The 14,063-nt window shown below is 54.8% G+C and overlaps 1 protein-coding gene and 1 non-coding gene across 2 annotated transcripts; both read right to left on the reverse strand.

The window, feature by feature from the left end:
• Positions 1 to 739: 739 nt before the first annotated feature.
• Positions 740 to 4,068, reverse strand: THBD (thrombomodulin). Its single transcript, XM_038743906.1, has one exon. The coding sequence runs from the start codon at positions 3,998 to 4,000 to the stop codon at positions 2,267 to 2,269; it is 1,734 nt and encodes a 577-aa protein (XP_038599834.1). The 5' UTR covers positions 4,001 to 4,068; the 3' UTR covers positions 740 to 2,266.
• Positions 4,069 to 12,462: 8,394 nt separating this feature from the next.
• LOC119937004 lies at positions 12,463 to 12,600 on the reverse strand. Its single transcript, XR_005453901.1, has one exon. It is a non-coding gene; the product is annotated as a small nucleolar RNA SNORA7 (small nucleolar RNA).
• Between the last annotated feature and the right edge of the window lie 1,463 nt (positions 12,601 to 14,063).

Consider the following 14,063-nt stretch of genomic DNA (forward strand, 5'->3'; position numbering starts at 1 on the left):
TTCCAGCTGTGTGAATACCATGTGACCACCAGATGTGAGCTCCTCCCTTGCCATCCCTAGGCAGAAGGACAGGAGGTTTACACCATAGATGCCCTGCACTGCATCTCCGCTGACCATGGGGCAAAGACTGGCAGCTCAGCAAGGTGCCCAGCTCAGCAAGGAGCCAGAGGGAGTGACCCTAATTTCGGAGGGGCCGGCGGGGACATGTGGGAAGGTTAACAGGGTTCAGCCCAGTGATGCCCTGGCATCTTCTTGGGAGGACGGGGAAGCTGCCTGGGGACCCCATTCACGTTGTGGAGTGGCTTAAGGAGGTGGATGCCAGGAGTGACGGTGCCAAATTGACAGTCCTGAGCAGTGCCTTCCCTGACCCCTTCCCAGTATTTCAGTTTTCCAAAGATTATTCACCCAGCCCCTCCGCTAGGCGAGGTGTTGGTGCAGAGAGACTCACGCCAATCATGTTGGACTGCTTGCCAGTGGCTTCAGGAATTTTCAGAAGAAAAGGGAACTGGGTAAGTAGAGTTTTAAAGGTGGGCCAGCAGCATGGCAGACTGCACTGAATCCAGCATTGCACTCTCACTTTCCCCAGGCTCTTGAATTCTTGTTTAAAACCACAGTTGTAGAGGGAAAGGAGCAAGTCTGGCTTGGCAAAGCCACTTCCTGCCTTCGGAAAATAAACATGTACCCCCAGTCCTGGTGCCAGACAGGCTTGCACAACCGTTTATTTCTGAACATTCATTCATTCAGTCAGTCATATTTATTGAGCCCTTATTGTATGCAGAGCGCTGTACTAAGCGCTTCCAAGCAAGGCCTTGCCCTGTTCTTTACAATAAATAAATAATTATTTACACATATCAAGTTTACAAAATGGTAGGGCACAGTTAAAAAACAAGGACCTTGCAAAACACAGAATTCCTCTTCCAAAGTTGAAGACAATTTGATCACTTTAGCTTAAACTTCCCAAGCCACCCTCCACTCCAGGGTCCAGAGTCCCTGCTACAATTAGTGTACTTCCTGCTGCTTCTCCAATGAAGGCAACCCAGAAACACAAACACCCCAGCTTTTTAAATGGGAAGGGCCCGGCTTTCAATGCTCAGTGCCTTTGAGCAATCCTCCTTCACCCCAAATGGGAGAATCCCCAGAGACTCGATCTACATCTACGCAGTTCGGGTGGCAGGGAGCCCAGCAATCATCCGGTGAATCCATTCAGTGAGGATAGCAAATGCAGATAGTGCAGCCCACCTTAGAAGTAGTCCATTTGTCAAGAGCAGGGCTTCTGGTTGCTAAAAGCTGGCCTTTCCCTTCTTGGGCCCAGTCAGGACCTGGTCGTGAGGCACAAACTTGAAGGGCTGGGGATAAAGGCACCCAAAGTCTCTGCTCTCCTGTCAGTATGATCTTTTTGGAGCTCAGAGAGCCGAATTCCCAGTGACCCCTTCAACCTGAGGCTTTGCAGGGGGGCAGCTTCCAAGCCCTGGGCTGACCCATTAAGTGACCCGTCCAGTCCCAAGTACACCCCGGTCCCCGGCGACTCTCGAGAATGGGGTGGGGTGGATTCCGAACATTGAATAAGTCTTCCTTTCTCAATGCTTTCCCCCTCTGCTCTGTGAGCTCTCCAGCCAGCCGGGCGCCCAGGAGGGGATGGGATGAGAGGGGAGGGGGAGTAAGGAAAGCCAGAGACACCCCGATGTGGGTTGAGATAAAGGAGCCCTGTCTCTTCCTCGGCAGGAGGCCCTGGATACCATGCCAGGAGCGATCCCGACTCCCTGAGGTACTGGCAGCGGCGAATTTCAGTAGGCTGAGAGCAAGAAGCCGAACGGCTAGACCCTTTGGCCCCCTCACGGCCCCCGAATCCAGCCGGGAGTCGGGGTGTTCAGCGCCACGAACTGCCCCGGCGCGCTCAGGTTGGCTTCCGACGTCCTCCCCGGCCCAGTCGCCTGGGGCGAAGGCGGGTGGGCCCTGGAGCAGCGGCGGGCGAGGGGCAGGGACCGGGGATTGGGTTCGACGGGGAAATGGCCAGGGGTTTCTGGGGAGGGGAGAGGTTCCGCGCCCCCCTGGGTCTGCCTGGCTGGGTGGCCCGGGGGCACTTGCCCGGCTGGGCGCTCCGGGGGCTCTATCCGGCCGTGCGCTCCGGGGGGGGGGGGGGCACTGCCCGGCCGTGCGCTCGGGGGGGCACTGCCCGGCTGAGCGCACCGGGGGGGCACTGCCCGGCTGAGCGCTCCGGCCGCATGCTCCAGCGGCGGTTGGCACCCCCCGGGGCCCGGCCCAGGACCTAGAGCTTCTGGGGGACGGGCTCGGTGCGCACCTGGTGCAGCCTCACCTCCTTGGCAGGCCCGGCGCCCTTGGGGCCCAGCGCCGCGCACTGGCGCCTCTGCAGCCGCCACGCTACGGCCACCAGCACCGCGGCCAGGGCCAGGGCGCCCAGGACGATGCCGACCAGCGCCCCGGGGGAGACGCCCCTCACGGCGGGCCGGGCCGTTGGGGAGGCGATGGAGGTCGGCGGCGTCGACGAAGGCTCCCCCGAGCCGGCGTCCTCGTTGGCCCCGTCGCCGTCGTCCGGGCCGTCGGGCAGGCAGACCCCTTCCCTCGAGGGGTCCAGCCTGAAGCCGTCGTGGCAGGAGCACTCGAAGCTGCCGGGCAGGTTCCGGCAGCCCTGGTCGCAGCTGCCCGACCAACACTCGTCCACGTCGCTGCATACGTTGCCGCCCTCGGCCTCGGGCTTCTCCTCCAGGATGTAGCCCGTCGGGCAGGAGCAGGCGCCCCCGGGGCTGGGGTCGCAGTCGGCCGGGCACTGGGTCTGGTTACAGAAGAGGACACAGCTCTCGGGCCGGTCGGATTGCGGCGCGAAGCCCGGGGCGCACTCGCAGCGGGGCAGGCCGTCGGGCTGGACCAGGCACTGGTACTCGCAGCGGAGGCTGGCGCAGTCGGGTGGCACGCAGTTGCCGTTCTCCAGGCGGTAGCCCGGGTGGCACTCGCAGCGGAAGCCGCCCATTTCGTTGATGCAGACCTGCGGGCACGGGGACGGGCCGAGCACGCAGTCGTCGATGTCCACGCAGGTCCGGCCGTCGGCGCCCAGCGTGAAGCCCGAGTCGCACATGCACTGGAAGCTGTCGGAGCCGTGGGGCACGTCGAGGCAGTACTGCTCGCACTTGCCCGAGCAAGGGTCGCCTTGCGGCCCGCAGGAGCGCCCATCGTCCAGCAGGGCAGCCCCCTTGGGGCACTCGCACTTGGGCCCGCCGGGTTCCCGCTTACAGGTGCCCTGGCAGCCGCCCCGCTCCAAGCTGCAGTCCCAGGGCCCCGGACCCGCGCGGCCCCAGCGAAGCCCCTCCCCGTGTCCCTGCCCCCCGCACGTCAGCTCCAGGCCCAGCTGGCCCACGAAGGCCACGCTGTCGGGGGGCAGCGACTGGAAGTCTGCCCCGCTCCCGCCGAACGGGGTGGAGTAGAGGGCGCCGGCCGCCGGGGCCAGGGCCTGGCAGGAGTCGGGGTAGTTGTACTCGCACAGGAAACCGACGGAGTCCGCGTCGCAGGGCCGCGCATCCCAGACCGGGTCCCGCTCGTCCTCGCTGAGCGGGGAGGCGGGGACGGCCACGCACAGCGGCCCGCAGCCCGCCCCGTCCGGGTTCCGCCACTTGCTGTAGCTAGTGTTGCGGTCGCCCGTGACCCAGCTGAAGCCCCGCAGGGGCCCGTCCTGCCGGCGGCCGCAGGCGTGGGCGTCCAGCTTCAGGCCGATCCACAGGCGGCCGCCGGGGGTCCGGGCCGGGGCCCCCTGCTGCAGCAGCAGCAGGGCGATCACGTCTGCGGCCACGGAGGAGCGCACGGTCATCAGGTGGCCCCCGCGGCTCTCGCACAGCCGGGCCGCCCCCTCGAAGGACGCGGCCGTCCAGAAGACGGCGAAGCAGTCAGGCCCGATGCACTGGCTGCCCGCAGGAGCCTGGTCCGAAGCCGCCGGACGCTGGGGCAGCGCCCGGGCCGGGGCCAGGAGCCACAGCGGCCAGAGCGGGAGCATGGCTCCGGGAGAGGCGCGGGGGAGCCGGGCTGTTGGGGTGGAGGGACCTCGGGCCCGGCCGCAGGGGGGAAAGGGGCAGAGGGAGCCCGCTCCAGGCAGGGCAGGGCAGGGCTGCTTGTCTGGCCCGCCCGGAGCCGCGGGCCGCCGCTTTATAGGGCCTCGGCCGGGAGGGAAGGGGAAGGAAGGCGAGGCGGGGGCGGGGAAGGGCAGGGCCCGGGCTCCGTGTCTAGCAGGAGCCCCCGCCCCGAGCGTGCGGAGCCGGGGGGGCGTTCCCAAACCGCAGCTCCTCCCCGCAAGGCCGAGCCGGGACGGGCTGGAGAGGGGCCGCAGGGAGGCCGTACCTCATCCCAGCTCCCCCACTCGTCGGCTGGGTGGCTTTGGGCCAGTCACTCACTTATCTCACTTAACTTCTCGGTGCCTCAGTTACCTCATCTGTAAAATTGGGATTGAGACTGTGAGCCCCACGTGGGACAACCTGATTACCTTGTATCTGCCCCCACAGAGCTTAGAACGGTGCTTTGCACAGAGTAAGCGCTTAACAAATACCATTATTATTATTATTATTGCTCTCTGTTCCTCAGTTACCTCATCTGAAAAATGGGGATTGAGACTGTGAGCCCCACGTGGGACAACCTGACCAACTTTTAACTACCCCAGCTCTGAGAACAGTGCTTGGCACATAGTAAGCGCTGAAAAAATACCATCATTACTATTATTATCCCCGCCACCCAAGGAAAGCAGCAATCGGGTGGGGAGCCGGGAGGGACCACCCCGCTCTGGATATCGCGTCCCGCATCCAAGGCAGGAGAAGGCTGCGCTCCCAGAGCTCCTTCCCCAGCCCCCAACTTGGCTGCGGAGCCCCAGAAACAGGCGATGGAAGGCCAGGACTAGGGACACAATCGATTTCCCCCCTTCCCGGAGCGTGGGTCCGGGCTCGGGGAGCGGGCTAGTTAGGTCGGGACCCTGCCGGGGCAGTCAGCTCTGTGCCCTCCCCCGAGACGGCGGGGCGTGGGGAGGTGGGTCAGAGCATGGGAGTTTCGGGAGGTGGGATCAGAGTATGGGGTTTAGGGAGGTAGGATCAGGGCTCCGGAGTTTGGAGAGGTGGGATCAGGGCATGGGAGTTTGGGGAGGAAGGATCAGGGCTAGGAAAATTGGGATAGTGGGGTCGGGGCAAAGAGAGAGGAAGGGGAGTCTAGAGAGGAGAGCTCCCGCCACTTCAATGGAAAGGTTGCCCCCTGCCCCGGATACCAGCTGACTTCGGGCGGGGGCAGAGCTGCAACTGGCACCTATAGGTTCCTTGGGCCCCTCCGCTACCTGGCCATGAAGCGGGATACCCGTGCCACAGAGGGAGGGGTACTTAATGGGGAGGGGGTGAAGGGAGGGTCAGCGTGCCCCCCTCCCCCCCCCCAAGTTCCAGAATAAGGTGGGGCTAAACCCGGCGGGAACGTCAACATTTCCAGCGAGCAGAGCTGTGTGGAGGCGGAGGGGTCAGTCCAGGACCGACCCCCAAGACGGAAAGCTGCAAGGGGGAGTATCAGCGGGAGTAACCGGGGATCCGGAGAGGCTGTGAATGCCAACCGAACTGGCGGGTACCCTTCCTCTCAGGCTCTGCGGCGCCAGTTGCCCTCCCCGGTGATCCCCTGAGCTCCCCGAAGCTCGGAAGCCGAGCAGGGACCCCCGGGGCAGCCGGCTTGGCCGCAGCTCCCGTTTGGCCCGGGCCCCGGTAGCAGCAAAGAGTGGACGGCGCAAGCCAAGGCAACCGCAGTCCTCTCTTCAAACGTGCAAGGAACTGCGGTTTGTGCTTGGCACACAATCTAAGTTACCCTCACTCCCCTTCTCGAGCAGCCACATGGCCTGTAGGGGCCCTTTCGGGGAGAGGTCCACAGGGATCCCTCGGGGAAAACTTCACTATGGTCTTTATTAGTGTTTACTATATGCCAAGCAGTGTGTTGAGCGCTAGGGTAGATGATTAGACCAGAATAATTAGACCAGACAGCTTGAGGCCAAAACGGGATTCAGTCTAGGAGGGGAGAGGTGGGCAGGCAAGCATTTTTATTCCTGCTTTACAGATGCGGAAACTAAGACACAAAGGGGTTGAGCTGTTGGCCTTTGTGAAAGAGGCCAACAATTGGCCTGTGGAAGAGCTGGGATTTGAACCTAGGTGTCCTGTCCTCTCTTGTAAACCATGCAAGAGATCCCTGTTACTTACTTAGCAGATTCCTCCTCCCTTTCCCCACCCACCCCATTCGCACTCACGTACTGACAACTTATTCTGGAGCTGCTGCAAAAGGTCCCGTACAATGAGTTAGGCACAGATGCGTACGGCCCATCCCCACCCACTCAAGGAATCGGAAATAATCTCAGCCTTCCCACTTCTGATTTTGCGCATGCCCCTCCCTTCATCCTCTCTATCATCAATGCTATTTATTGAGGGCCTACTGTATGCAGAATACTGTGCTAAGCGCTTGGGAGAGTATGATACAACAGAGTCAGAAGACAAGACTCTGCCCACAGTGATTTTACAGTCTAGTTGACTGCCCCTTATCCCCTGCAGATAATCTCGGATCCAGGCTTGGGGATGAGGAAAAGGGGGAGCTGGTTGGGGTAGGGGGACCTGAATCCACTGAGCTTCAGAAGGACTCAAGAGGTTACCACAGTGCTCTGCACATAGTGAGCAATCAATAAATACCCACTGATTGATTGATTGATTGATTGACTCCAGCCTCCCACCCTTCCGGTCCTGGTAATACCCACGGACGGATAGTTTAGGAGAAGGCAGCGAACCCAGAGGTCGGCATGTTGGTCCTCTTTCTGGCCACCAGGGGGCAGGTGAGTCTAGTGCTTGGTCCTGACAGTGTGCAGATAAGATCCTGTCTGTCGGCAGGGCCTTCCCGTCTCTCTCTGGTGAAGACTTTATCCTGAGCAATGGGCCACTTTCCTCACACGCCCTGCACTCTTCACCCCTGGCTATGGATCACTGGGACCGCATGGGAGGTCAACCTGCTGTGATCAATCTGCCCACTTCACCACCCAGGGAGGTACCCATTCACACATACACATTCATTTCCTCACATTTGCTGACACAGTCATTCATTCACTCCCTTAGTCACCCCTCACACACTCGCTCATTCACCGACTCATTGCTCTCACTCGTCCATTCGTTCCCTCCCAGGTTCATTGGAATTGTGTCAGGTTCACTGGAATTTTGTCAGCCCTGGGAAAAATGGCACTTCCTCTCCAGCCATACTCTTGCCACCGCCCTAAGCAGGCCTGGCTCTGCCTCAGGGCGGACTTGGTCATAACTCCCAGTAGAAAGTCCTTTCCTTGGTGGGCATGGGGAAGGGTTGCCAGACTCAGCCAGCATGGCTTCTCTGTTACTTCCTTGTCAGCAGACACGCTTCCACCTGAGGCTCAGAGACTTGTGAAGGCCCCTTTGAACATTAAGTACAAGCCCAATGCTCAGAGTTTCCCTCCTCTGCCTGGCTCCAGACTTAGGCTGCGGGGGAAGATACCCCAGACAAACCTTTCTTCCCCCAACTCCTGGGGCCTGATCCAGAGCCTGAAAGATACCCCACTTTTTGAGGAACTAATCCAGTGGGTTTTCAGTTCCCTATTGTGCTAGACAATGCAGGTTCTTGAGATTGATTTAGGCATTTTCTCTGTGTGTCTCTTTGGAGGTATATCTGCATAGGTATTTGTATGTTTTGGTGTTTGTGCACATGTGTGGGTATACGTTGGTATTTTTGTATAATGTGTGGGGGTGGGGGTGGAGGTGGGGAGGAGGGTTGGGTCCCTGACGTTGGGCCAATCAATCAAGCAGTGATATTTATTAAGCAGTCTGTGCAGAGCACTGTACTAAGCACTTGGGAGAGTCCAACATAACAGAGTTGGTAGACACATTCCAGCACTTAGTACAGTGCCTGGAGAGTAGTAAGCACTTAACAAATACCATAATTATTTTTAATTATTATTATTATGTTCACTGTCCACAAAGAGTTTAGAGTCTGGAGGGGGAGACAGACATTAAAATTAAAAAAATATAGTGATAAGTGCTGTGGAACTGAGGGAGGGGTGAGGGTCTAGTGGAAAGAGCCCTGCTCTGGAAAGCAGGAGAGCTGGGGTCTAATCCCACTTTTTCCAGTAGCTGGATAAAATGGTAGCCCTGCCCATCTTCTCTCTTATTGCTCTCTGTGCCCCAGCAAGAATATGACTGGCATGGATGAGAGAGTGTGAGTGGGACAATGAAAGCACTGGCACTCTAACTCAGTTCCTCTGGGCAAGCTCTAATTGGTTCCTCTGCTCAGGTTCTCATCAATTCCTCTGTACAGGCTTTTGCTCCTTTGATGTCAGGATCGAGGCTCATCCCTGAGAGGACGCTTCACCAACATTGTGACCATTATGTGTGTGTATCTATGTGGATAGTAATAATAATTATGGTATTTGTTAAGCACTTACTATATACCAAGCACTGTACTAAGCCCTGGGGTAGATACAAGATCATCAGGACCCACATGGGGCTTACAGTCTAAGTAGGGGGGAGAACAGGTATTGAATCCCCATGTTGCAGATGAGGGAACTGAAGCACAGAGAAGTGATGGGGTCCCTCGAGGTTCAGTATGGATCCCCTTCTTTTCTCCATCTACACCCACTCCCTTGGAAAACTCATTCGCTCACACAGCTTCCAACTACCATCTCCATGCTGATGATACCCAAATATACATCTCCAGCCCTGATCTCTCTCCCTCTCTGCAGTCTTGCATTTCCCCCTGCCATCAAGACATCTCTACTTGAAGGTCCTCCCATCACCTCAAACTTAATAGGACTAAAACTGAACTTCTTATCTTCCCACACAAACCCATTCCTCCTACTCACTTTCTCATCATTGTTGATAGCGCCACTGTCCTTCCTGTCTCACAAGCCCATAACGTTGGTGTTACCCTTGACTCCTCTCTCTCATTCCACCCACATATTCAAACCATCACTGAATCCTGTTAGTTCTACCTTCACAACATCGCCAAAGTCCACCCCTTCCTCTCCGTCCAAACTGCTTCCACACTAATGCAAGCCCTTATCCTATTCCGTCTTGATTATTGCATCAGTCTCCTTGCTGACCTCCCTGCTTCCTCTCTGTCCCCACTCCAGTCCATACTCCATTCTACTGCCTGAATCCTTCAAAAACATTAAGACCATATTTCCCCACTCCTCAAGAAACTCCAATGGTTGCCTATCCACTTCCGCATCAAACAAAAACTCCTCACCATTGGCTTTAAAGCACTTAATCACCTTGCCCCTCCTACCTCACCTCATTCATTCATTCATTCATTCAATCGTATTTATTGAGCGCTTACTGTGTGCAGAGCACTGTACTAAGCGCTTGGGAAGTACAAAACCTCACCACTCTCATGCTACAACCCAGTCCACACACTTCGTTCCTCTAATACTAACCTTCTCACTGTACCTCCATTTAGTCTATCTCGCTGCTGACCTCTCGCCCACATCCTGTCTCTGGCCTGGAATGCCTTCCCCCTTTCTTATCAGACAGATAATTGTTCTCTCCCACTTCAGATCTTTATTGAAGGTCCATCTCCTCCAAGAAGCCTTCCCTGACTAAACCCTCCTCTCCTCTTCTGCCACTCCCTTCTGCGCAGTTCTTACCTGCTCCTTCATTCAACCTCCTTCACATCCCCACAGCACATATGTATATATCGGCATCTTCTGTACATTTAGCTCCCTTTTTCAGGCCCCCTGTTCCTCCCCCTCCACCATCCCTCACCCCCAACGATCTGGCCTCCTACTTCATTAGTAAAGTTAACTCCATCAGGTCTGAGCTCCCCAAAGTCACCCCTCCCCCTTCTCCATCCCCCCAGCTCTCAACCTTCTCTGCAACTCTTCCATCCTTCCCAGCAGTATCTTCAGATGAGATCTCCTCCCTCCTCTCATGTGCTACTCCATCCACCTGTGCTTCAGACCCTGTTCCCTCTCATCTTATGAAAACTCCTCCCCTCCTCCCCTCCTTAATTTCCATCTTCAACTGCTCCCTCTCCACTGGTTCCTTCCCCTCTGCCTTCAAACATACCCACATCTCCCCCACCCTACAAAAACCCTCTCTTGACCCCACCTCCCCTTCTAGTTATTGCCCTATCTCCCTCCTACCCTTCCTTTCCAAACTCCTAGAACAAGTTGTCTACACTCGCTACCTGGAATTCCTCAAAGCCAACTCTCTCCTTGACCCCCTCCAATCTGGCTTCAATTCTCTATGCTTCACTGAAACTGCCCTCTCAAATGTCACCAAAGACCTCCTTCTTGCCAAATCCAATGGCTTCTACTCTATCCTAATCCTCCTCGACCTCTCAGCTGCCTTTGACATTGTGGATCACCCCCTTCTCCTCAACACGCTATCCAACCTTGGCTTCACAGACTCCATCCTCTCCCGGTTCTCCTCATCTCTCCGGCTGTTCATTCTCAGTTTCCTTTGCGGGCTCCTCCTCCCCCTCCCATCCCCATACTGTAGGGGTTCCTCAAGGGTCAGTTCTTGGAGCCCTTCTGTTCTCCATCTACACTCACTCCCTTGGTGAACTCATTCACTCCCATGGCTTCAACTCTCATCTCTAGCTGATGACACCCAAATCTACATCTCCACTCCTGCTCTCTCTCCCTCCCTCCAGGCATGTATCTCCTCGTGCCTTCAGGACATCTCCATCTGGATGTCTGCCCGCCATCTAAAACTCAATATGTCCAAGACTGAACTCCTTATCTTCCCTCCCAAACCCTGTCATCTCCCTGACTTTCCCATCACTGTAGACAGCAATACCATCCTTCCCATCTCACAAGCCCACAAACTTTGTGTCATCCTCGACTCCGCTTTCTCATTCACCCCACGCATCCAATCTTTCATCAAAACCTGATGGTCTCACCTCCACAACATCACCAAGATCTGCCCTACCCTCTCCATCCAAACTGCTACCTTGCTGGTTCAATCTCTCATCCTATCCTGACTGGATTATTGCATCAGCCTCCTCTCTGATCTCCCATCCTCCTGTCTGTCCCTGCTTCAGTCTATACTTCACCCTGCTGCCTGGATTATCTTTGTACAGAAATGCTCTGGGCATGTCACTCCCCTCCTCAAAAATCTCCAGTGGTTGCCTGTCAACCTAAAAATCAAGCAAAAACTCCTCACTCTTGGCTCAAGGCTCTCCATCATTCATTCATTCATTCATTCAATTGTATTTATTGAGCACTTACTGTGTGAAGAGCACTGTACTAAGCTCTTGGGAAGTACAAGTTGGCAGCATATAGAGATGGTCCCTACCCAACAGTGCGCTTACGGTCTAGAAGGGGGAAGAACGAGGCACAGAGAGGAGGTTAGTGGCAGAGGATTGGTGTGTGCGGGCTGGGCTGCAAAAGGAGAGAAGGGAAGTGAGGTAGGAGGGGGGCGAGCTGATGAAGCCCAGAATGAGGAGTTCTTGCTTCATTCGAAGGTTGATAGGCAACCACTGGAAATTTTTGTGGAGGGGAGTGACATCTGTAGAAAGATAATCTGGGCAGCAAAGTGAAGTATAGACTGAAGCGGGGAGAGACAGGAGGAGGGTCATCCCCAACACCACATCTACGTGGGTCCTCCAGGGTCCTCCCTTCAGCTTTGTCTATCTAACCCAGCTGCCCGCTATCCTACCTGCCCATCTGTAGCCCCAAAGATCCAACCTCCCTCCCTCCGAACTGTCCAAGCAGAAAGACATATGCAGTGCCAGGAGTGTCTAAAGCATGTAGGGAAGCAGTGTGGCCTAGTTGAAAGAGCACAGGTCTGGGAGTCAGAGGACCTGGGTTCTAATTCTGGCTCTACCACCTGTCTGCTGTGCGACCTTTACTGCTTTGTGCTTCTGTTTCCTCATCTGCAAAACGGGGATTCAGCACTCTTTCTCCCTCCTACTTAGACCTTGAGGCCCCATGTGTGTCAGGGACTGTGTCCAACCTGAATGATTTGTATCTATCCTAGCCCTTAGGACAGTGCTTGACATATAGTAAGCACTTAACAAATATTATAAAAAAAACAAAAACAAACATCCTCCAGGGCTAATGCTCTCCCAGGAGAGGGTTTCCCAAACCAGGCTCTGCCATGCCTTAGAGAAGAGCTGGACGCCCGTCCCTCATGCTGTCACCCAACACATTCGCCACCTCCACTACCCCCTGCCCTTTTATTCACCACCTCCACCACCCCCAACCCGGAAGCACTTTTGTTGTCTTGTCTTCTGTTGTTGAGTCATCTCCAACCCATAACAACGCGATGAACACATCTCTCCCAGAATGCTCCACCTCCATCTGCAATCAGTCTGGTAGTGTATCCATAGAGTTTTCTTGGTAAAAATACTTAAGTGGTTTACCATTGCCTCCTTCTATGCAGTAAAGTCGAGTCTACACCCTTGACTCTCTCCCAAGCTGCTGCTGCCCAGGACAGGTGAGTTTTGATTTATAGCAGATTGCCTTCCACTCGCTAGCCACTGCCCAAGATAGGACTGGAATGAATATGCCTCTGCTAGACTCTCCCTCCTGTAGTCGAGACTGGTAGAGTACTGGAAACTCTCCAGGTGCGACCCTGAGAGGGGAGCACTGACATAAATGTTCTGACAATTTTGACATCTGTCTACATGTTTTGTTTTGTTGTCTGTCTCCCCCTTCTAGACTGTGAGCCCGTTGTTGGGTAGGGACTGTCTCTATATGTTGCTGACTTGTACTTCCCAAGTGCTTAGTACAGTGCTCTGCACACACTAAACACTCAATAAATACGATTGAATGAATGAATGTAATTTGTTTATTCATATTAATGTTTGTCTCCCCCTATAGACTGTAAGCTCATTGTAGGCAGGTAATATGTCTGTTTATTGTTATATTGTACTCTCCCAAGCACTTAGTACAGTGCTCTGCATACAGTAATTACTCAATAACTGTGAGTGATTGATTGATTGACTGACACATGTACCTCAAGGACTGTCTGCTTAACCTGACCTAAAGGAATAGTGAGATCAGACTAGACTGTGAGCCTGTTGTTGGGTAGGGACCATCTCTATATGTTGCCAACTTGTACTTCCCAAGCACTTGGTACAGTGCTCTGCACACAGTAAGTGCTCAATAAATATGATTGAATGAATGAATGAATGAATGAATGAATGAACCAGGCTAACAGCACTTCCTGGAGGTTCAGCTTCCCTCAGAACCTGGATAGAAGCCACCCAATAAAGGGTGCTGGGTCTTCCCTCCAGATAAGGTGAGACCAGCTTTCCCATAACCCCTTTCGCAGGATGGCCACAGTTTTTGAATCCTCTCCTGCTTCATCTTGAGAGAGCCCTTGTGGACCCATTACCATCGAGGTCCAAGCCTCTCTGGTCCGTAGTTTCCTCATCTGTAAAATGGAGTAATAGTCCCCTGACCCTCCTTGTTTCATTCAGTCATATTTATTGAGTGCTTACTGTGTGCAGAGCACTGTACTAAGCTCTTGGGAAGTACAAGTTGGCAACATATAGAGACTGTCCCTACCCAACAATGGGCTCACAGTATAGAATTATCTCACAGGGATGTTGTGAGAATAAAAATGAGATATCTGCAGTGAAAGTGCTTTGGGCAAATCAAAGCCCTCTCCTCCATTAGACTAATCAGGCTGTTCCAGGAGCCCAGCTGGATAAGCACATGCCTGTGAATTCCTAGCTGAATTTTCAGTTAAGCAGAACATCTAAACAAGAGACTTCTTTCCTGTTACCACTCCTGGAAACTGCTTGTTGTTTAGGTTTAATAATTTGGTTAGTAAGTTGGAGTTGTGCTCTTTCAGGCCATGAGTTAGAGAGGCTATCCTCAGTTCTGTAACCTGGTTCACCCTCAGGGCAGTATGGCCAAAGGAAGTCCTGTGCTCCGAGAGGTGGACTCCTCTCCCCGGAAACTTTCTTCTTTTAAACATCAAGACTCTGGAGCTACTCCTGAGTCCTGTTTGATTGTGTTCTATCGATCCTACCATTTGGATCTGGAAACATGTAGATGCTTTAGTCTGGAGTTTCAATTTCCTTCATCCACTTTGCAT

This window comes from Tachyglossus aculeatus, chromosome 1, assembly GCF_015852505.1.
Source record: "Tachyglossus aculeatus isolate mTacAcu1 chromosome 1, mTacAcu1.pri, whole genome shotgun sequence".
Taxonomy (NCBI): Eukaryota; Metazoa; Chordata; class Mammalia; order Monotremata; family Tachyglossidae; genus Tachyglossus; species Tachyglossus aculeatus.

Coding starts and splice junctions, on each gene's coding strand:
- THBD (XM_038743906.1), bottom strand. CDS start 4,000: ATGCTCCCGCTCTGGCCGCTGTGGCTCCTGGCCCCGGCCCGGGCGCTG.